Genomic DNA, 24,119 nt, shown 5'->3' with positions numbered 1-24,119 from the left:
CATGGATCCATCCTGCCTTGTCTCAACGGTTCAGGCTGCTGGTGGTGGTGTAATGGTGTGGGGGATATTTTCTTGGCACACTTTGGGTCCCTTAGTACCAATTGAGCATTGTTTAAACGCCACAGCCTACCTGAGTATTGCTGCTGACCATGTCCATACCTTTATGACTACAGTGTACCCATCTTCTGATGGCTACTTCCAACAGGATAATGCACCACGTCACAAAGCTCAAATCATCTCAGACTGGTTTCTTGAACATGACAATGAGTTCACTTTACTCAAATGGCCTCCACAGTCACCAGATCTCAATCCAATAGAGCACCTTTGGGATGTGGTGGAACGGGAGATTCGCATCATGGATGTGCAGCCGACAAATCTGCAGAAACTGCGTTATGCTATCATGTCAATATGGACCAAAATCTCTGAGGAATGTTTCCAACACCTTGTTGAATCTATGCCACGAAGAATTAAGGCAGTTCTGAAGGCAAAAGGGGGTCCAACCCGGTACTAGCAAGGTGTACCTAATAAAGTGGCCAGTGAGTGCTTGTGTGTGTGTGTGTGTATATGTGTGTATATATATATATATCGTTTTTTTTGCATATTTTTTACACTTAAAAGATTCAGATCAAACTAATTGTAATATTACACAAAGATAACCCGAGTAAATACAAAATGCTATTTTGAAATAATAATTTCATTTAATTTCATAAAAAGCGGTCCAAACCTGCCTAACCCTACGTGAATATCTGATAACTGGTTGTGCCACCCTTTGCATCAACAACTGCAATTAAGCGTTTGTTTTAATTCAGCCACATTGGAGGGTTTTCGAGCAAGAATGGACTGTTTAAGGTCATGCCACAGCATCTCAATCGGATTTAAGTCCGGACTTTGACTTAGCCACTCCAAAACCTTAATTTTGTTTTTCTTGAGCCATTCAGAGGTGGTCTTGCTGGTGTGTTTGGGATCATTGTTCTGCTGCATAACCCAAGTGTGCTTAAGCTTGAGGTCGCAAACTGACAGCCGGACATCCTCCTTCAGGATTTTCTGATAGAGTGCAGAATTCATAGTTCCATCAAAACCATGCAACTGGGGCAAAGCAGCCCCAAACCATCACACTACAACCACCGTGTTTGACTGTTGGTATGATGTTCTTTTTATGAAATGCTGTGCTGGTTTTACGGCAGATGTAACGGGACACACACCTTCCAAAAAGTTCAATTTTTGTCCACATAATATTTGCCCAAAAGTCTTGGGGATAATCAAGATATTTTGTGGCAAATGTGAGACGAGCCTTTGTGTTCTTTTTGGTCAGCAGTGGCTTTTGCCTTGGAACTCTCCGATGGATGCCGTTTTTTGCCCAGTCTCTTTCTTATTGTTGAATCATGAACACTGACCTTAATTGAGGCACTTGCCTGAATTAGGGTCAGTGTTCACGATAAAAACAAAGAAAGTTAAATCAGACTTAAATCCGATTAGCAGGTAAACATAAAATATGATACATACAACTGGTGAACCAGTCATTGTAATATTGCAATATTGCATATGTCTGACATAATAAAATACGACCTGAATGATACTGTATGAAGCGTTGTTTGTTTACATCAAGTTGCGCCTCGCTTTATGAAAATAACGTATGGGATACCACGATCAAAACTTAGCATATAGACAGTTTGATGTTGAATATTCATCCAAATGATGGTGAAAACCAAATTATTTGTGTTAAAATAACATTTGTGTGTTCAAAATTGAAAGAAATGCTTATATTACTACACTGGCCATCAGAGCGAACCAACCCCATGACGTCACACGCTGTGGTACTGCAAGATGGCGGCACCCTTGCTCCAAAAGCTATAACAAAACAACCTTTTTTCTTTAAAATGGTTACATTAATCATGTTTGTTATATATTTTTTTTATCAAAGTGGAAATCACTTAACTAAATAATGTAAACTTAACTGACTGCTTCACTTCCACTTTAACAATACAAATTAGTTTAGCCATTTTGATGTTTGTAAACAAGCACAATAATTTTAATCATTAATTGTTTAATAAAATATGGATAACTGGCAGGAATCCAAAGTACAAAAAGAGTTTCTCAAAGGAGAAAAATATGTAGAGTAACACAAACTCACCTCATGGAACTCCTTACTAAGGCCAAAGTCCGTCAACACGATATGACCGTTTGAATCAAGAAGTATATTCTCAAGTTTTAGGTCTCTGTAGACGATTCCCAGCTGAAAAACGAAAAGGAACGAATAAGCTCTTATGTTTAGATGTGTGACCAAACCCTTCAATTTTCATGTCATAATTCACCACATTTTTTTGTCATCCTGGCCAAAAGCATTTGCTCAAATGTTACATTCACAACCTTAACTTGTCTGGGGTCATAAAATGCAGTCATTCACCTGAAAAATGCACCAATACTTTAATAAATAATAAATGGCAACATAATAGGCAATGACAAAAAAATGAGACTGAACCAAAACAATGTTAATCTCACTGTCAAGGTCCTTCCTACAAATGCTGCAATGCCTCCAGGGCAACTCTCTTCTCTTTGAATAATAGCTGCTGTGCACAGAACAAGCATGCATTAAAAACACTTTTCTTCCTCTTTTTGTAAACAGCCTTCGAGAAACTTTGAGTGCTGCAGATACATTTGCCCTGGCCTGGTTAACTGAGTGAGGAATTGATCTGAGTAGGCAGGAGAGAGGAGAAGTCCCTTCTGAGTAAAGGAAGGAATTACTTTCACTATTCTCTCGAAATGAGGCGCCGTTCAGTCAGATTGGAAAGGAAATGAAGAGTGAAAATAAGTGTGCAATTTTTGCAGCAATTTTACCTTATGCAAGTGCTCCAGTGCTAGTACAATCTCCCCGCTGTACAAGGTAACCTCTTGTTCTTTAAAGCGAACTCTTTGGACCAAGTGTGTGAAAAGCTCACCTCCATTCACATAGTCTGCAATTGAAGGTATATAACACAAAATTGCAACTGGTCAAAAACACTTTTATATTTCTTATGCACCTGGTATTGTGCAAAATCCAGCTTTAATGCCGACACTGACACAATCGGCTCGAAGCATTACCACAAAACCAAGAGTTCCTGTAGTGGCATACAGGCTTCCGCTTTTCATTATTAAAGCACATTAACTGCGTTTCAATTCACAGGGTCCCTAAACACAGTTCACTGGTATCTACACACTCGAGAGGGGATGTGTAAAAGTTCACTTTATTTCAAATGTCCTACAGCTTCATCAAACAACACCTGAGTCACACAAAGAAAGGGTTTCAAGCGTGATAATGCACAAACAAAAAACATCAATCACTTATATATTCAGCCAAATTATTTCATGTAATAAATTATACACTGCAGTTTGGGATCAGTAAAATGAAAGAAAAGGATCAAATCAGCATATAAAAATGATGCTGAAAATTCAGCTTTGTTATCACGGGATTACACAACATTGTTAAATATATTAAAATAAAATTAAATTGAAAACTTGTAATATTTCACAATATTACTGTTTTTAACTATTTTTATTTAAATAAATGCAGCCTTGGTGAACATTTCTTTCAAAAACATTACAAAAATCCCCAAACTTTGCAACATTAGTGTATAGTATGTGTATTTTCTATAAAATCAACAATATTATAAAATTTTTACCATTATTAAAAAGAGGTCAACATTTTTATGTATGTACCTGACCTGTTATGAAATATAATAATGGTATTCTAACAGTCACATCTGCTGCACTTTATACTCTCGCACTGCCCAGCAACCACTTCTGAGGTTAATTAAGCTGAATAAAATGCTGGAGATGCACAATGACTGATGGGTAAATTTCCCTGCACACTTCCTGTGAAGTGAGATAACAGTGTATACTTGCTCACTAAGCTATCTGCAGTCAGACTGACTAAACGCTCCCTATGACTGAATCACACTTGTTGGCCAAAACCTTATAAAGTCTGCTTGGTAGAGCACTAGTAGACAACAGGAACATACCCATAGTTCACTATAACAATACTGGTGAGCAAGAATGCAGGGGAATTGCTCAGTCTGCACAGGTCGCACTCTTTAAATGCAGAAGTAAAATTGAAGCATACAGAACAGTTCGCATTTTTGCAATCCATGAGAGAGAGGAGAGAGCGTACCTAGAATGAGATGCAATTTGGTGTCTGTCTGGAAGGCATAATGGAGTGTAACCAGGAAAGGAGACTGTCTGATATGCTCGAGGACCTGTCTCTCTGTGCGTGTGTGCTCTGCCGTCTTCGCCTTCTGCACAATAGTGGCCTTTTTCAACACCTTCATGGCATAGAGTTTACCCGAATCATGGCCGCTCACCTTGCGAACCAAGAACACCTTGCCGTAGGCTGCCCAGAGGAGAAGAACGATTTGTTAGTGGAGTAGGAACAAAGATAAGCAGAGAACACAGAGTTCACATACTTGAATCACTGACCTCCTGTTCCCAGCACTTTCAGCAGCTCAAAGTTCTCAATGCCTACTCGCTCCACGTGACCCGTCAGATTGGCTGGGGAAAGATTTAAATATCCATCTAGTCACACGGCCAAGAAATCATGTTCTTCACTTGGATTACATACAAGAAAACCTCCTGTAAACCTTCTCAACTTTGGTTACTTGAACCTTTGCCACTTTCACACAACAGTGAGAACAGAAAATGTGTTCAAAATGGTGAACCCTTGGAGATGAGCCTCCAGCTGTTTGTATAAAAAGGTCCAGATGGAATCTTTTTTTCTGCATTTTCTGCACTGACTTTAAATATTTAAATACGCTAAAACAAAACTGGCAGCTGAAAGCATTATGAAATCAGGCAACAAAAAAAAAAAGGTTAACACTACCATTCACATTTTTGGGGTCAGTAATTATTATTTTTTTTTTAAAGGAATTAATATCTTTATTTAGCAATGATCCATTAAATTGCTCAAAAGTGACAGTATAGAGTAGACTTTTATCATGTTACAAAAGACTTCTATTTCAAATGTGATATTCTTTTGAAATTTCTAATCTTTAAAGAATTTGAAAAGAACTAGAGCTGCAAAGCGATTAATCACGATTAATTGCATTCAAAATAAAAGTTTGTTTACATACTATTTGTGTGTGTACTGTGTATATTTATTATGTATATATAAATACACACGTACATTTTTAAAAAAATAATTGTATATACATTTATACTTGTATATAATTTATTTTTATATTTATAAATATTTTATATATAGATCTAACTTATTTTATATATCTCATGTGTGTATATATATACACATAATAAATATACACAGTACAGTACACACACATATAGTATGTAAACAAACTTTTATTTTGAATGCGATTAATCACGAGTAATAGCTGCTGAAAATTCAGCTTTGCCATCCCAGGAATAAATTATATTAAACATTCTTCTTTTTTTTTTAAATGCCATTTTAAATTGCAACAATATTTCAGAATATTACAGATGTCGTCTGTATTTTCTGATTTTTTTTCTGTATTTTTTATTAAATAAATGCAGCCTTGGTGAGCATAGGAGATTCTTTATAAAAAAAACAAACAAAAAAAACACCCCAAACCTTTGAACGGTAATGTAAATAAACAAGAGGCAGAACTATGAATTAAATGCATTCAAATTCTGCAGAAATCGGAGTTCTGCAGGTGCAGATTATGTGTGGGCCTGCTCATAAATATGAAGAGCCTGATGATTCAGAGGAAACAAAACAGCATTCATGAATGAGACATGGAAGAATGCGAGCATGTGTGTGGTATATGTTTACACGGTAGCATGCAGCCTGAAGTAAGGTCACTTGTTTTATGCAGTAGACACCAATTAGTGTGACCAGTGAAGTGAACACATTTCTGCTGTTACCCTCAATCACAGTAGCACTGCATCTCACACAAAATCATGATCTTTCTCGGTCTTTGCAAATTATCTGATTTTAGATAAAAATATTCTGTTACCGCATCCTCAGACTGGATATCAAGCAGCATTTTTAAGGTGAGGCCCATGGGAACTACAATGTTTATTAATACGCTTCCAAACCCTGACTTTCTCCACTCGGGGTCCAAAATCATTAATGGAAAGAATCTGGTCCCTATAGGGCTTTTTTAGGTGAGCCTTATCAGGTGACCGCCTTCAGTCTTATGTTACACACTTTGTTAATCATAACTAGCCAGAAACAATTACATGCCCGTAAACTGATCACCCGCATTGACCTGCATTAGTGATACAGTAATGCTCAAGAGTCTAATATTTGAATCTGGATTAGCAGCTTAAATACTTGGTCGACTGATATGGGTTTCTAATGGCAGAAACCAATATCTAGAGTACAAAGTGGTACTCACAAAATACAATTTAATGACTGCAGAACAATATACAATATTTCCTGAAAACAGAAAATGTGATCTATTCACAAATCTCTCTTTTGGAAATGCTATTAATAACCACTACTGATAATTTGTCCTGGCCAATACTTCAGTAGTTGGAACTCATTTTTATATATGATATGATGCACAAGTCAAAACAGACCTTTAGACATTTCTTGAGATCTTCTGTGTCAAGATGGCAAAATAAATATTGGCGATTTTCACTGATATAGTAAAAAAAAATAGGGCCTGAACGCTAAAGGGGGAAAAAAATGGTCAGAGAAAGAAGGTTCTTAACCTTCAGAAAGTGGTTGATCGTCAACTTCAGGTTAAACTAAATTTGTATCAGCTATTTTACTCACTATGCTTTTTTGAGGTTTTTCTTCAAAGTTTTTGTCTAAATACAAAATTTGTCTAAATACAGTTATGTTTGCTTTATCATTTTATTCTTACAAAAACTTGGGTAACAGAGTTTAATTGTTTAGTTACCGAATGCAGTCGTACTAAATGTTTTTTTTTTATTTGTGAAAATGGAATGAGATTACATCCAATCATGTAGTAAAATTCAGTTTTTTTTATTTATTACAATTTTAAGAAATTATACATTTTCTGTAATAGTGCGGTAACGGGGTTGTGCGAAGAATGTGGAACAAAGATAAAAATGCATTTTCTATCATTAAAATTAGTTAAGAATTAAAAATAGTTTGAATAGTTTGTTTGGCGTTTTTAGCCTTTATTTGGACAGGAACGTATAATTGACAGGAAGCAAAGTGGGGGAGGGGGTATCGGGAAAGGTCCACGAGTTGGGAATTGAACTCGGGATGCCCGAAGCTTAATGCCATTATATGTCGGTGCATTGCCACAAGACATTGAATTATATAAAATGATTACCCCCCAAAAAATTGTGTTACAAAAATTGGGATGTCAAAATACCATTTAACCATTAAAGAAATATATCTGGTTGTTTTTTAGTTTTTCTTACAATAGCGTTAATAACAGGGTTGAATTGCTTAGCTTAATGAATGCAGTCATTCTATAATTTTTTTTAAATGTGAGAAAATTAAATGAGATTACTTAACGACCTGGTAACTTAATTTACTATACAAAGACAACATCAGGGCCCTAGAGATTAAATTAGCTCCAGTAATTGGGTTTCGTTGGACTCAAGGCCATGTCATGACTGAGCAACTACTGAAACCACTGACATATACAAATGCAATTAATTCCATACAATACAATCCTCTTCTTCAATGTCAATTTAATTTCTTTCAAATGTTTCAAACACTACATGCACTGAAATGCAAGTGCACTTAAGTGCAACTACGGTTATGAATGTGAATTATACAATTGCACATGCAAAACATCCTCTAACCTCAAAGTACCCCAGGCTGGAGGATCATTTGTGATACAGATATCAATATATTAATATAGGCTACTAATAGCATTTATTCATGCTTTTACACTAGGCGACCAGTTAACATTAAAGCTGTCTTTTCCACTATATAACGAAAATATTATTTATAAATAAGCGTAGTTTCTTAAATATAAGCGCAGGACAGCCTTCCCGGCGTTCATTTACCGTTTCTGAGCTCGTGTTTGACGGTAAACAGGTCACCTTCCCCCGAAGAGCCCTCCATCGTAGACGGCATTACTCGCGTGACTCTTTCCTCTGCTCGCTGCACGACACTAATGCAAATACTACGATAGAGACAGTCACAGCAGGATTACGTAAACGGAGTTGTTGCTATAAAGCAACCTTTTGGAAAATAATGTAAATGACAATAACTGCATTCTCGTGGGAAGGGCAGCGGGGCTGTAAATACTACAGCTGCACTAACAGAGACACACAAGCCGAGGCTCCGAGCCCCATTAGACACGCCCACTGGAGCTGCTGGGAAAATACTTCTGTTCTATTGGACCCCCCGACTGTCACTCAACGCCCATCGAACAACGTACTTTAACTATTTACTGCAAAAATGTTAGAGATAAATTAAATATGAGTATTGTTAAACAATGAATATTACTGAAATATATTATAATATATTAAAACATTTATAAAATATTGTTACATAAATAAAAAAATTAATACATAAATAGTTCCTGCAGGAATTTACGCTTATGCATTTTTATCTTTTTAGTTCTTCAGAAGGTTCCGAATGTCAATTTAGGTTTTGTTTTATTATTATTATTATTTAAAAAAATATATATATTTATTTTTTATTTATTTATTACAGTTCAAGAATGACAGCTGAAATTTAAAGGGATAGTTCACCCAAAGATGTAAATCTATCATCGCAGCCAAACAGTTGACGGCACCCATTGACATCCATAGTACTTTTTTCATATATGGAAGTTACTGGCTACTGTCAGCTGTTTGGTTAACAACATTCTTCAAAATATCTTCTTCTGTGTTCAACAGAAGAAAGAAACTCATATAAGTTTGGAAAAAGTGGAGGGGGAGAACATTTTCATATTTGGGTGCATTGGACAGATCAGCAGTGTATTAGCTAGTTGTCTACAGTAGGAATATGCTGTAATATAATGAGTGGACTTTAATTGCCCTTCAATCACTGTTTCCCCTCTATTGTATATTTGATAAGTGAGTTGACAGTGTGCATTATGTGCATAAAGACTCCAGTGGTACACTTCTAAATGCCTGAGGCTGTTGAGAGAAAAGAGCAGGTTTATAATTTCTCAAGGGGGGAGGGAAGCCTGTGTCCTCGTTTGGACAAGCAAAGGCCTGTTAACTCCACTTCTATTATGTTCTATTATAATAACTTTACTTATTTTTAGTGCAATCACAGGGAACACCCATACTCCCAGTATTTATTGTAAACTTCCTACTTCTGTCTGTAAAGAATAACAGTTTTCCAGTTTTCTATTGAGAGAATGTGGCAGTAATTGTTTTGTTTACTACACAAGCTGTTCCTTTTGTGGGTACTTTGCACATAATATAGTGTCTTAATAACATTCTAGACAAATAAGTAGGGACCAATATAGGTAACAGCATTGTTCTGTTGTATTTATTGCAGCACATAAAGCTGTTCAGTTTACAGTCCTAAAAGCCAGAAGAGAATTATCACTTCTGAGTCACCAAGATGAAGTTAAATTCAACTTCAAGAGAAGTAACACTTTCTAATTTACTGTTTATAGGGTTTAAAGCAGCTTTTGATTCATGATAGCATCCACTTGAAGAGGGTTAACATTACTTATAATTTACACTGCCAGGATTTCTACAACATAAATTACACAGTCACCATGTTTTCTGAAAGTGAAACTAGCTAAATACAGTTTTCTATAGATATTTTAAAACAAAACATAATCTCTTAACCTAATGTTAGCCTCAGAGCTGATTCTACTCATAAACTAAATCTAATCTATCAAAGGAACCTATGGCAAATTAGTCTATCGGATTGAGGTAAATTGACATCAATTTTCTTGATTCAAGTAAAAACCACATGAATTTTTTGCAAATGAAAATTGGGCCGAGGATAGATGTACAGGCTGCTCAGTAGGTTGTTCCATAACACATTTAATTAAATGAAATTACAATCTGAGAATTAAATATGGCAATGTGTTTGTTCTGTACTCTTAAAAAAACAAAACCTTTAATTTTTTTTTTTTAGCACAAGGTTAAGTCTGTATCTTTAAAAGTATATTTCTGAATATATTGGTTAGAAAACATGTTTTTTGTATCACAAAACTAAATTCAAATAAATTAAAACCAAACATTTTCTATTTTTCTTACCAACACCCTCTTTTAAACAGTTTTATTCAATAATCAAATGGAGGGTCAACCACAAGTATCTTGTGAACCTTTTATTTTGAAGCTCTGTCCATGTGGCCGGTGTTGTTGAGGTTTGCGCGCGCTGCAGCGCTCAGCCAATCCCGGCCCTGACACGAGGCACGTCACTCGCGTGATGCTGAGAGCAGAATGGCGGCTGTTTTGGAATCGTTACTGCTCGGTAAAGCGGAGTTAACGGAGGCCGTGCTGTGGCTCAGAGGACAACACGTAAGAGTTTACACCGAGCTCATGACTGCCCTCACTGTCACTGCGTGGCGGAGTGGAAGAGGGATTAATTTCCTGAAATACAGTCTGCTAATCTATAGCTGCGTTAGCAAACAAACACTAACGAGTCGCTTTAGTTTAGCGGTGGATATTTACAGTTGTGTTTTGTAGTTTCACTTTTAGACGATAACTGTCCAACTCCGAGGAATAATCCGGAACGTTGTCATCAACAAGTTTGTTTTTGGTGGAAAATTAAAAACAGGTTTTAGGGAATGTAAATATTTCATACACAAAACCTTCCAAGTTGTTTTATTTGTTGTGATTGAGAGTAACGTTAGTACAATATTACATTTACTCCGATAATTGTGAATTAATTTTTGTGTATATACAGTAATGTTTTATTTGTAGTATTATAGTATTTATTAATACTGTATTTTGCTTTTTTGTATTTCCAAATTTAAGTAAGTTTATGTACTTTTTAATTTCTATTTAACTTTATCCTGTGTTTAACTTTATTTCAGTTTTAGCTGTTTTATTTTATTTAACTTATTTTAGTTAGTTGCCAAGGCATTTCTAACTTTTCCTTTAGTTTAGGTATTTATTTTATTTATTTAAAATTTCACTTATTATATTTCAAAATTTAAGTTAATAAAGAAGCTTCAGTTAATGATAACAACACTGATGATAAATATGAAGTTGAGAAATGTCGTACACAAAATATCCAAATAAAGTTCATAGTTATTTTTGCTGTGAACACACAAGTAACTTGTTTGACGTTTATTTCATACATAAAGTGTCATACAATTTGCATGATGTTTTATTTGTGATTACATTAACATATAATTATGATTTCGTTAATAAATTCAAATGGATACTTTACCTTTTAAACTTTAAATTCTGTGTTTCTATTGCTGAGAATTTACTTGCTTTGCCAGATAATTTAATGTTATTTCATAACTAAAATTTTGTCTGTACTTTTAAATGCATTCAATTCAAATGTAGCTAGCGTCTTGGATCATGACTTACATTTGATGTTGTTTCTTTTTGTCTTGCCAGGTTTGTGAATCCCAAAACTTTCCATTCAAGTTCAGCAAAGAGGAGTTTGTGCCTTTCCTTTTGAATTTTTTGCGGGATCAGAGCAGTCAGACTTTGACCCATGGTCCCACCACACCTGCCAAGACCCCCAGCACGTCCAGATCAGTCAGGGCTCGGGACTCTTCTGATCGGAGAGGCAAAAAATCCACGCCAGTTCAGACTCCACGCAGCGCCAGCCGAGTCCAGCTCTTCTCTCCTGCCCCGTCTGTGTCCCCAGTGGGCGGGAGGAGTGAGCAGGAGACCCCATTTACCGGCTCTCATTGTTTGAGTGGTGTCAGTGCCCTCAGTAGCCCTTCCTTCAACTCTGTGTGGAGCCCTGCTCCCCGCAACACCCCCTCTGAGCGCCGCTCTGCCCAGCGCCCCAGTTTTGGGGACTTCATGACGTCGCCCCCAGAGACGCAGCCCAACCACTCCACACAGCAGCACAGAGGCCGCAGGAGGAGTGGGGGGTTTGGGGGGGGTGCGCCCGGCCGTCAGACGGGAACTCGCGGAGCTGTTTTGGAGGAAGGAGGAGGACGGAGGAGCAGAGATGTGGGGAGGATTGAACCAGTGTCACCCCCAACAGAGGTGCAGCTCAACTTCAGTAATTTGGAAGACTTTCCTCCAGTGGGTGCCGCCCAGTCTTCACCAGTGTAAGTGAGGAGTCAGTGACTAATATTATGGGGGGCAAAAAAAATCTAGTTGAAAACGAGTTTCAATATCTTGGAAATGTATTAATGTTTGTTTCAAATGTAAAAAAAAAAAAAAAACCTTTATACCAGTTGAAAGAAAAGCTTTTTCTCATTTACATTCGTACACTAATATATACATACACATTCACATGCTCGCATGCAAAAAAAATAAAAAAAATATATATATAGATAAATAAAATATATATATATAGCTCTTTTTTTGGTTTTGATTGCTTCTATCATCATCGCTTTGGATAAGTGTAAATGCGTGTATTTATATATGTGACCCTGGACCACAAAACCAGACATAAGCATCAGTTTTTCGCACATTACTAATCAAAAATTAAGTTTTGATATATTTACAGTAGGAAATGTACAAAATATTATAATGGAACACGATCTTTAATTAATGTCCTAATGATTTTTGCCATAAAAGAAAAATGTATAATTTTGACCCATACAATGTATTTTTGGCTAGTGCTACAAATATACCCCAGCGACTTTTTGTTTATTTCCAAAAACAGATAACTGTTTTTTTTTTTGTTTTGTTTTTTTAAATGTTGTGTTTTTGTGTTAGTTCAAACCTAGTTAAAATAACCCAGCTGCAGTTTGATTGAGATTAATTGAAATGCACAGTGAAAAAACATGATTTTTGAAAATTGTTAAAAACGGAGTTATCCGTTTTTGCAAAAGCACTCTTCATACATATATGTATGTGTGTGTGCGTATATATATATATATATATATATATATATATATATATATATATATATATATATATATATATATATATGAGGATCTCCAGGGGTCCTTGCAATCATGTAATTTTCTGCTTTTTGATATCTTAGTTTCCTGCATGTTTTTGCATAATTTCTTTTTAAGTTTTTCAAATATTAATAAGCAGTGATATGGTTCTGTTAAACACATTTTTTTCTTTGAAATATTAGGAAAAATATGACATTATATTTATATTATGTAATGGTGTGTGTGTAAATATATATTTATATATACACACACGCACATACACACACATAACATAATATAAATATTATGGCATATACACAGTACATAAATATTTATATACACAGTATATATTAGGGCTGAACGATACATCGTTATCGTATCTATATCGAGATATGAACTTTCAAGATATTACTATCGAAAAAAGCAACGATATAGACGATATAGATTTCCCCTCTCCGCGCTCGCCCCGCCCTGCATACAACTCTGGCAGTCACACAACGAACATCAGTTTTACGAGTGCCCTTGAATGCACCGCTGAGGTCCCTATTCGACCGCAAACTTGTATGGTATAGCTCTGGAAATTCAGACACACAGAGAATCAGCTGTTCATCCATTTTGAGTTCGGTGCTTGTTTGGATGCCCCGTTTCTATTGGCCGCGCGGGGAAACGTCACAGAGCGCAGTGGCAAAAGTTGAACTATTTTGAACTTGACACCGCGGCGCGCGCGCAAGCTCGCCGCTGGTGCGCTCCGCTGCGCGTGCGCTTTGGTCGGCGCAGCAACTAACCGCCCTCGCGCAGCTCAAGCCATTGAAATGAATGGGTTTCATAGCGCAGCGCATGCCGCGTCCTGTGTGAAAGGGCCTTTACGCCGTACGAGTCGACGTCCACCAGTGAGTTCTTAAAAATAAAACTACACTTTCCAAATTTTTTTGTATTATGTTTTTATTTTTCTGAGAAATGCTTGGTTTTCACCGAACCCGTAGTCATATCGTATCGATATCGAGATATCTGGCATGAAAATCGAGATATGAAATTTTGTCCATATCGTTCAGCCCTAGTATATATATTTAATGTATATTTAATATTGCATTTTTCTTCATCATACAATCAGGACAGTTGCATCACCCTGACATTTTTATATTATGACCCCTAAAATATAACAATTTTTAACTGCATTGAATCACAAATTAACATGTTCATTATAGTATAGGTGTATTCAAGTCATTTTATGTATGAATTGTATTTTTAGAGTCACCATAAAATCAAAATGGACAATTCTATTCATAGAATATTTGCAGTGTTTATAATAAATGATTGATTTGAACAATTTAGTCAGTTCTTACTAAACTAAATAAAAACTGTGCACTACATTTTTTTTTTCAGAAGCTGCAAAAGAAGAATGCTATTTCTGGTTCATTCTCATTTTAATATATTTTAAAACATATTAATTTTAAAAATGATCTCACGGCATTGACTTTGACAGAATTAAAATAGAGAGAGGTTAGATTCTATCTGTATTTTAATTTTGCACATCCTTTGAATGTTCTAATTAGTGGTGTGTATGTGCATTCATTGCAATTTCATGATAAATGTAATATGAAAGATAAAACTAAACTTTTCTCCTGCTTTTCCAGAGCAACCAAACCTTCACGGAGAATCAACCCAACCCCTGTAAGTGCAGAGCGGCCTAACTCCAAACCTAAGAGCTGCTTCATATCCACTCTACTCAGCCTGCCTGCCAGTTCCCCTACCATACCAGACAGCGCCAGGGCCAAACTGACCGCTGGCAGTCCTCACAGTCTGCAGGAAGAGAGAGAGTTGCTTAGGAGAGAAAGGTATGTTGGGGCTCCAAGATTTAGTTCGAATTATATCCCTGTGTTTGTCACTAATTGTCCTCTTGTCTTCTCTAGGTCTAAACTTGCCCAGCAGACCAGCTCCCCACTGAAAAGCACACCCGTCATCTGTACCCCAACCAAACCAGTGCACAGACAGGGGTCGAAAGTGACCCCTGACCCTCAGTCACCTTGCCCTGATCCTGACAAAGTGACTCAGAAATCAGAGCTGGATCTCTTAGCAGAGCTGTATTGTACCTGCATTTCAGGTGAATGGCCTCCAGAGGGTGCTGTATACAGCTGTAATCTTTTACGGTTTATCAAAATTTGATTCTTACTTTTTTGGGGGAAAAATCAGTTATGACTGAAAGGAATATAAATCTACGGTTCATAATATTGGATTCAGTGTTTTTTTTTTTTTTTTGTTTTTTTTTTAAGAAATTAATGATTTTATTCAACAGGGATGCAAAATTCTGCTTTGCCTTCATAGGAATAAATTACCTTCTAAAAAAAAAAGATACATATATGTGTATATATATATATATATATATATATATATATATATGATATTATTCATATATGAATAATACCCCCCCCCTCCAAGCTAAAGAGACTTTTTTTTTTTTAAAACAAATGTCTTACCCTAAACTTTTGAACTTTGAAACTTTTGTAGTATATTTTCATAGAATAAGATGAAGTCTGTTTTAAAGTTTAATGTGTTTTGCTTCTAGAGAACCTGGTTCCTTGTGTCTTCCTGGAGCTGTTCTTCGTGCTGCAGCTCTTGACATCTCGTGGTGTGTCTGTCTCTGAATCTGGGGAGGAAGGAATCAGTATCTGTGAAGACAGCCCAGGTGAGTTTGATCGCACACTGTCAGTAATTTAAAGTTTATTTAATCCTTTAAGCATTTTGACAACACTTACATGTTAAATCATGCTGAAGAAATGTCATAAGGATGAGTTTTTTCATAATCCTGCTATCAGCAGGAGAGTACAACTTTAAAAATGCATTACTCATACATTATTCTGTGCTGGAAGCTGCACTTTATAACATTTATGATCAGCGTTTGTCATATTTTTAAAATTGTACTGTTCTACAAAGTAAATTTCTTAAACTCAGTGTATTTTACAGTAAATGGTATTATTGCAATTATCAGTAATATTTTGCTACTAATACTATTATTACTATATAGCTTATACTATTATACTAATCATTGTTAACTATTTAATTATAATTATACTAATTCTAATATACAATCATAAAGTTATTATAATTAGTAATAATAATATAGTTAATAATTTTATGTATATTATTGTCATTGTATAGTAATATCGAATGGGTTCACTAGTGGAGTTTATGGATTTTAAAGTGTGTATTTAAAAAACAATATATGCTACATAATTGCATCACTGTGCTTGTTAAATATTTATTTTAGGTTTGAGAATGAAAATCTCAAAATGAAAAATTTTCAACACTTTTACGGACTGTCAACTGAAATATTTTTTCGAAAGACATTTCATCAGCTGAAAAATTGGTATGTTGTTAAACAACAGTACAATCCATTGAATGCACTGTTCTTCCATCCCTTACAGCCGTAGTTTCATTCTTGTCAAAAATGTATTTTGCGCTACACTGCTTGAGGTCTATGATGCTGAATTTGATCTGTTTGCTGTTCATTTATGGTCATGCAGATGTGTTGGAGAAAGCTTACCTGGGAACTGTCCACAACTGTGTGTATTTTTCTGTGAGGGTGTTGGAGAATCAGTTTGAGTAAGTCTGATTATTGTTTAATTACTGCTCTCTCAGATCGGTCTCAGTGTGTCTGACTTTCTGTCTTCTCTGGTTGTCAGGTTGGTGTCACACTTGGACAAATGCACGCTACGGCTTTTGTCTGAGAATGAGAGAGTCGTGACTTTCTCCTCATCGCTGAAGGATCATCTGGCACAAGCTCAGGACAACTGCACAGCTAAAGTAAGCATTAGTTTAAAAGCAACCAATAAGTTACCTTTGAATGTTCACACTGTATAATCCCCTCACTTCCTCAGGTGCTCCCCAGTGCACCTTTGTTCGTTCATTCAGTCCCGTTCCAGCCCGCCACAGACAACCGCTCTAATTTTAGCAGTGATAGGGCCTTCCATACCTTTAAAAAGCAAAGGTACACTGCAAACCATTAATATTTTTCAAATATATATGACGTTTCAGGCCATTTATCAGTTTGATATGATTCATGTGATGTTTTCTGCTTTTGTAGGGATGTGTTTTACGGTTTTCTCAGAGAATGGGAGGACTCTCATAAAGAACCTGGCTGGGATTTTGAGGCTGCATTAGGCAGTAGTGTCAGGTAACTTTTTTTGAATGGACATTTTATGCTCTTGGTGTGATGTACATATCCTCCCTAAATCATTTTGTTTATTCATATTGTAATTTATTTTTTTTATGTATATATACCTGCAGAATGATGGTCAGTCAGCTCACAGCAGCAGGAAGCCATTCTCACTTTGCTAGACTCTTCCAGAAACAGCTGATCCAGGTGAGCCACACTGACTGATTATTCTCACATTTCTTCTTGTCCTCTGTTTGGCTGCTTTATATTCTTTCTGTTCCTTCTCTAGATGTGCAAAGGCCCTTGTGTGTTGGGCTCCTCCAGTGATGCCCCTGATGCTGATTTGCTTGGCATGCTGGGAGCAGACAGCCTGGGTCGTCTGAAGCGCCTGCAGCAGCGTCTGGTCCAGCCTCAAGGACTCATTGGTCCCTGCCCTCCACCATCCTTTCCTGGTCATCAGGAGTTCTTCAAGTGCTTCCTTCAAACAGCCAGCTGGTAAATTTTGTTGTCATAGGCATTGAACCTTTCGAAATTTGAGTGCAGTTTAATTTCCTGTTGATATTTTTTGTTGAAACAGGAAGTGCGCAGGACTAATCAAAGTGCTCATCTCTGTTTAAACAGTGAATAGTTATTCATTTACATCACAGCACAGAAAAATCACAGCTTGGTGAAATGCTGGAAAAAGCAATGGAAATACTCCCTAGAGCTACATTTAATTAAAAATATAGTAACTGTAATATTGTGAAATGTTATTGCAATTTAAAATAACTTAATTTTTAATATGTGATGTAAAGTCATTATTCTAGTCATCAGTGTCACATGATCTCAAAAAACATTTCTTATTTTTTATCAACTGTTGTTGTAAACTGATGTTGCATAATATTTTTGTGGAACATTTTTTACTGACCCTAAACACTAGTGTATACCTATTTAAAGTACATTTTGTCAGCTTTTAGGAGTTCAGTGACTCATGTCAAAGCTAATAATAATAGATTAAAGTCTCAACACTTTCATTTTGAATTTATGGATTCATTATGTGTTTTGGTGCTTGGCTCTAATTCCTGTCATCTTTATACTAGCTGTCAGCTAAACCAGCATCTGAAAGATGGTCTGTGTCAGCAGCTGCTGAAGCTAGATGAGGTGTCCATCCTCGGTCCAGACGCCAGCCCTACCCGGGGAGAGGAGACAGGTGATGGAGACATGGAACAGCAGGTTAGAGCAGAAAGCAAAATATTCACGTTCTACGGTAATCAGAGGCTTGAATGGGTTTAAATCACATATCTGTGGTCTTTGTTTTAGGATGAGAAGCAGCGTTTCTCCTCTGTGCTTCTCACAGCTCGACTTCTGGCCAAGTTCTTGGGCTTCATCTCTTTCCTGCCTTACCAGACCTCTGAGCTGCCATCAAGAGACATACAGGGTACTGCGATCACTCTGCGGAGCAAGGTAAGGATTGTATGAGGGCAAGATTTTATTTTGCCTGGAAGCTAGTATGTTTCACAAACTGATTTGTTTTTATATATGTATATTGTCAGAGTTCTCCAGTGCTGGATGTGTGTGCAGTGTTGAGGAGTTCAGTGCATCGGAGACGCACCATTCTGACAGTGCCCTGGATAGTGGAGTTCCTGTCCATGCTGGATTACGTTGGCCCATTTCTTCCTTTTTACAGGACTGCTCTGTGCCTTCTGCTCCAGATCTACAAGTGAGTTTGACATATAGGTCAAAGATGATCTCTGTGTGTGATCGTGTTGTTAATTATGGTTATGTGTTTGTGTCAGGAGGATGGTATTGGGTCGAGGAGGGGAGCTGTGTTACATGAATCAGCTGCTAATGCTGGCAGTTTTGGGCTGGCTCTTCCAGGTGAGATATCTCAAGTGAGGCTCCAAAATTTATTTGAAATTGTGTAAAATATTTTAATGTGCGATATTGCCAAACAGCAGAACACAGCTATCTAATATAAGACATATAAGCTGAAATAAAAATGGGTGGTGTGACATTAAAAGTTTCAATGAGTAGAGACACTGCTGATTTTTGAAAATTTTACACCGGGGTGAAAGCTATTGCTACTCTGCAAAAATTGTTGTATACGGAGACCTCTAATGTGTACTAGTGTGTGTACAGTTGGACAAATTTACTTATGACTAGGGGTCAACAGATATGTGTTTTTCAGGGCCGATGCCCATACCGATTATTACAAATCAAATAGACCGATATTTTGAATCGATATATATTTCTGGTAAAAAATGAAAATTAATGTCTAAATTAAGAACAACAAGGGCTCTGGCAAAAGCTTTCTTTAAGTGCTTTTAAGTTATTTTAACTGATACTGATAACCATAAAAATGCTTAATATCGGCATTGATAATTGGTCGAATTATCAAATTACTTATGACACATCACTCCATGCCGTCATTTATTATAAAGTCCAAAAATATACTTTTTGTTTTTTTTCAAAAATGTATCCAAAATGCACCTAAATAGTGATCTGAGTCTACTTTTAGCGTAAAAGCAGCTGGTGTAAATGGAAAGGTAAATGGATTCTTTTTCACTTTTGTTAAATGAAAGAGGTCTGAGTTTGGTAAAGAGCAGCTGAACATGGGCTTAAAATGACTTAATTATTTATGAATATGAGTAGCTTTTATAATGCATTATGAGGTGATAATTATTTATCATATCACAATTGACCAAATTGTGCAGCCTGGACAAAGAGATGAGTTATGAGCCTGTCAAATCTTTTTGTAACTGTCTCTCTTTTAGATCCCCATCTTCCCTGAAGATCTCTTCTTTAGCACAGATTTAAAGGAAGAAGATAAGGAACTGGAGAATATTACAAGCTCTCAGGGGCTGGTGAGTGGGTCACAGACTTTTTGCTCTGGATACATTTAACTTTTTCCTTTAAGGAAGGAAAGAAGTGGTTATTTATTTTTCCTTTTTGCTGAGTTCACAATGTGTATAATACTGTATATTTACTTTTCAGGACACCCTTCCATTAGTGGACCAACAGCTTCTCTACACCTGCTGTCCATATTTAGGTGAGAGTGAACTATTTGGGAAAAAATGTGGCTCAAAATTATGTATTTTACCAAGCTTCGGTTGGAATAGATCCAGTTGAGGGTGATGAATGTGTCTTTATGTCATCCTTTTGGCAGGGGAGTTTCGTAAACTACTTGCTGCTTTTGTGGCTGGTAGTACATCCAAGAGCGGAGGCTTAATTCGCAAGATCACCCCCACGTCTGCAGAACTGAGGGGAGCTTCCACCACCCGTTCACAGCAGAAACTTCAGGTATGCTGCCAGCAAAATGCCTTCCATCTGTAGAAGAATTAAGGGCATGTTGTTCATGTGTGGCTGTTAATATTTTTCCATGTATTTTTCCATAGGTTGACCTGGAACAGGCCTTCTTTCACAACCAGCCCCCATCTCTCAGACGGACTGTAGAGTTTGTTGCTGAGAGAGTGAGTTCCAACTGCGTCAAACACATCAAGTCAGTCCCTCATCATTTAGTCAGTTTTTTGGCTTTTTCTGTATGTTAGTCCTTGTAAATCAATTAAGATTGGCTTTTCATCATTTAATATTTTCCTAACTCTGTGTGTGGTAGGGCTACGCTTGTGTTGGAGCTCGTGAAGGGTGGAGAGAAAACTCTCAGAGATAGTTTGGGTTTGGAGGGTGTCAACACGGCCAAGTTAAACGTTTCTATCTGTGCTAAGCTGTGTGACGCAGGCATGCAGGCTCTAGAGACAGCAACCAGGTCAGCAGCTCTCTTCTCTCATTACATATATATGTTGGACATGTTTTGGACTAGTTGTCCACGTCCACATCCTCTCATGATAGGTTCTGCACTGGAAATGCCCCTGGAGATGTCAGAGTACTTCTTCCTCTGGAGACGTCTCCTTCTGTGAGTAAAACAGTTACTATTCATCAATTCAGTCCATTTAAAACACCGTTGCAATGCTCAAACACAGTGTTTGTCTTGGGTGTACAGTGTTGTACAGAATTACTTTTTTTTTTTTTTTGGGTCTTCTCATTTCCTGATTAATTTTAGGAAAAACCCTTCAAGTTCATTTATTTACTTTGCGATATGATTAATATTTTGTGGTGTGGTTTAGGTCCTGACCACTGCTGAGAGCATCACCAATCGTTTGGCTACAGAAAAGGCTTGCAGCTGGCTCTCCGCCAACATCACAAGTAGTGAAGCCTAATTTTAGTGACATTTTAAAATGGCAAATGCTCCATTACTTATTTTGTAGATTTTGAAATATTCCTGTTTGAATTTATCCCTCAGCACTGCTGAAGAGGGAGTGGAAGAGTGCGTTTGAGAGGGTGATGAAGAGTGTGCCCTCATCCATCAGTTTGGATGCTGAAGAGGGCGAGGGATCGAGCAGGAGTCAACAGGTCCAGAAGAGTACCTCAGGGCTTAGTGCTGGGTCCTCTTGTGTTTCAGACTGCACCCATAAAGTTCCACTGGGATCAGAAGTCTTGATTGAAATAAAGGTGATTATTGCTAATTGGGTGTCAGAAAGTTGTACAAACTACTGTAGTTAAAACAGATTCATTGAAGATTGGTGGTTTGCTGATTGTGATTTTTACAAAATATAATTTAATGGTGAGAAATGAGGCATCCACAAAATTGTTGTTGTTGTAAATTTAAACTAATATTCTGTCTTACTACTAATAATACAACAGTTGTAACAAGAAAGCATTGAGCAAACCTATGGTAATTTAGAGTCATTTTCAAATGTGAGTCAGTCAGATCACAAACCATGTTGTCTCATGTTTCAGGAGGTTCTAAGTGTTGCTGTAGGACCCAGATCTGATGAGGAGGTTTACACTGTTCATCAGATTGAGTCTCTGCTGGACAGAGTGGAACAAACACTTGGATGTAGAAAAGTAATCAGAACCCCTTCAGCGTACTTGATTCAAAATTTTATAGTCCACATCATTCAATGTTTTTAATACATTATTTTAACAGTTTACTTTACGTACACAATCTCTCCTTTGTCCTGTTTTTTTTTTCTAGCTCCTCTCCCCGGTGGTTGGGCAGATGTTGTTGCGTTGTACTGTTCAGTTTGCCTGCAAACTTGGTGAGAGTGCAATTAATGGAAAATTGAAAAGAGTAAAAGAAGTCAATTCTGAACATGATTAATATCGTATTGTCTGTTTGGATTTGTTTCCATGTGCAGTATCTGGGGAGCTGCCACTTGTCTCCTCAGCCGAGGGCAACAAGAGACCTGCTCTTCTGGAAAAGTTTCTAGTTCTCTGGTCTCAGACTCCCTCTCCGCCTTTGCACCTTCTCCTCAGTGAACCCACTTTGACTGCCATTTTTAGTGCCACAGATAGTGAGGTAAAACCGCTGATCAAACCTTGATGATTTTGTTGCAGTTTGCTTATAAATATAACCCTTATTCTGTATGTACAGTAACGACACTGGTGAAGTGATTAAATTGTGTTTTATCCTTTAATATCCCAGAGAACTGACTACCTGTTCCTGATAAGACAGCTAATAGGGAGGGGTCTTTTAGGAGAGGAGGAAGTGGGCACTAACTGGCCAAAGTTGTCAGCGTTATCTTGGCCAGAGGTAATTGCTTCTAAAATATGATGTTAACTCATTTTAAAGAGAGCAAAACATTACGTTTTGAGGCTGGAATTCTCACAAATCACTCTCTGATGGCTTTTCTCGTTTGCTCTTGTAGGAGACAGTAGAAAAGTTTCAGCAGCTCTCTGGCCACCCAGTTCCCATTGCCTTCACTGCAAAACCACAGGAACATACTGCAGGTCTCTCAATGACCACTAGGGGGACACATGAGTCAACATTACAAAATGTACACATGAATCCCAGCCAAACACTATTGTATTAACAGACGAGTGATGCATATTTGAACAAAAGAAAGTATTTTAAACCTGCAATATATATGATTTTAAAAATATTTGATTTATTGTTAGTTGCAAGGAAAGTATTTGCTGCTTAAACATGCTGAGTTGAAAAACCAGTCATTGATAGATTATATACCTTAAAATACATTTTGTGGGGAATTTTAGCAGTACTTTACCAGTTTTCACCTATACTGCCTCACAGTAGAAAAAGATAAAGACCATTCACTGTGCTTTCTTGTCATTTATAAAATCCTATTTATTTGTTTTAAGTGTATGTAATTGTTTTCTGCTTGTTGGTTTGTTGGTGAGTGTCTGTCTGTATGCATTTCTTGGTCTATATTTGCGGAAAATTTGCACTGTTAACGTTGGACAATGTTTTTCATCTGTTTAATGCTAAACCTATCTAATGTAATAAAATTTAATTTTGTGAATAATGTGTCTTTCATTTGTTAGTATTATAGCTCAGCTGGACTGTAATATGCAAAGTTGCACTTTTGACAAATTTCATGGGAATTGACTATTTGAAAAATTGAAACGAAAAAAAAAAATCAAGAAAACGGAAATTTCACAAGATAATATTAATTTTCACTGTAGAAATAAAGCCTCTCCGTGCCATGAATTACTCATGCGATGGCAAAGCTAAAGTACTTTTCAGTGTCCCATGAAATCATTCTAATATGCAAATTTTATGCTCAAGAAACAATTTTTTTTTTCTTTCAATCTTGAAACCATTTGTGCTGCTTAATAATTTTGTAGAAACGGTGATAACGATCAGCATTCAACAATAAAGCATTACTTTGCAAGAGATAATGTCCTATTGTCTGTAAGTTTTAACCAGTTTAACGCGTCCTTGCTGAATAAAAGTATTAATTTATTTTGGTAGAATTTTACTGAGCCCAAAATTTTGAACATTCGTGTATATGCTTTTAAAAGCGGAAAAAACAATTGTCCTAATTAGCGTACACGAGATTATAATAAAGCAGAGACCGAACACTTTGCCTTTTTCTTTTTCCAAAGTTTCCTACTATGGCGATGGCTTGTCTCATGAATATTAAAGACATACTGACGTTGCTTCCCGTATGGACCAGTAAAAAAAAAATCCTAATTAATATTTGAGCCCCGCCTTATTCAAAATTGAAGATTCGTTCAGCAAATCAGAAAGAACTTAGAACAAACGTCATCCTGCCTTCTTAATATTCATGAGCAATGTCTTCGCC

At 36.8% G+C, this 24,119-nt stretch overlaps 2 protein-coding genes across 3 annotated transcripts in view; one reads left to right on the top strand and one right to left on the bottom strand.

Moving 5' to 3' along the window:
- Positions 1–8,223, bottom strand: part of LOC306886495 (ribosomal protein S6 kinase alpha-5-like) — a 36,211-nt gene extending 27,988 nt beyond the window's left edge. Inside the window, exons 1-5 of one of the 2 annotated variants that reach the window (XM_079443637.1) lie at positions 7,945–8,223; positions 4,450–4,521; positions 4,145–4,363; positions 2,836–2,951; positions 2,132–2,233 (exon numbers count right to left, since the gene is read on the bottom strand). In XM_079443637.1, coding sequence (XP_079299763.1) covers positions 2,132–2,233; positions 2,836–2,951; positions 4,145–4,363; positions 4,450–4,521; positions 7,945–8,014 — 579 coding nt within the window. In that variant the 5' untranslated portion in view covers positions 8,015–8,223. The remainder of the gene's footprint in view (positions 1–2,131; positions 2,234–2,835; positions 2,952–4,144; positions 4,364–4,449; positions 4,522–7,944) is intronic. The other variant, XM_079443638.1, reaches the window with a different exon arrangement.
- Positions 8,224–10,244: 2,021 nt separating this feature from the next.
- Positions 10,245–22,944, top strand: LOC306885951 (codanin-1-like). Its single transcript, XM_079442778.1, is given in 29 exon segments — positions 10,245–10,377; positions 11,431–12,101; positions 14,519–14,719; positions 14,795–14,985; positions 15,448–15,567; positions 16,406–16,484; positions 16,565–16,685; positions 16,760–16,869; positions 16,966–17,055; positions 17,169–17,244; positions 17,327–17,532; positions 18,117–18,249; positions 18,337–18,480; positions 18,570–18,736; positions 18,813–18,894; positions 19,791–19,880; positions 20,011–20,065; positions 20,183–20,316; positions 20,412–20,515; positions 20,630–20,779; positions 20,863–20,926; positions 21,138–21,216; positions 21,314–21,522; positions 21,811–21,918; positions 22,049–22,112; positions 22,212–22,372; positions 22,499–22,606; positions 22,722–22,744; positions 22,746–22,944. Coding segments are annotated over 29 exon segments (3,888 nt in total). The 5' UTR covers positions 10,245–10,299; the 3' UTR covers positions 22,816–22,944.
- The last annotated feature ends 1,175 nt before the right edge of the window (positions 22,945–24,119 follow it).

This window comes from Barbus barbus (genome assembly GCF_936440315.1).
Source record: "Barbus barbus genome assembly, chromosome: 20".
In the NCBI taxonomy this organism is placed as follows: Eukaryota; Metazoa; Chordata; class Actinopteri; order Cypriniformes; family Cyprinidae; genus Barbus; species Barbus barbus.
This window is presented reverse-complemented; position numbering and strand designations above follow the sequence as displayed.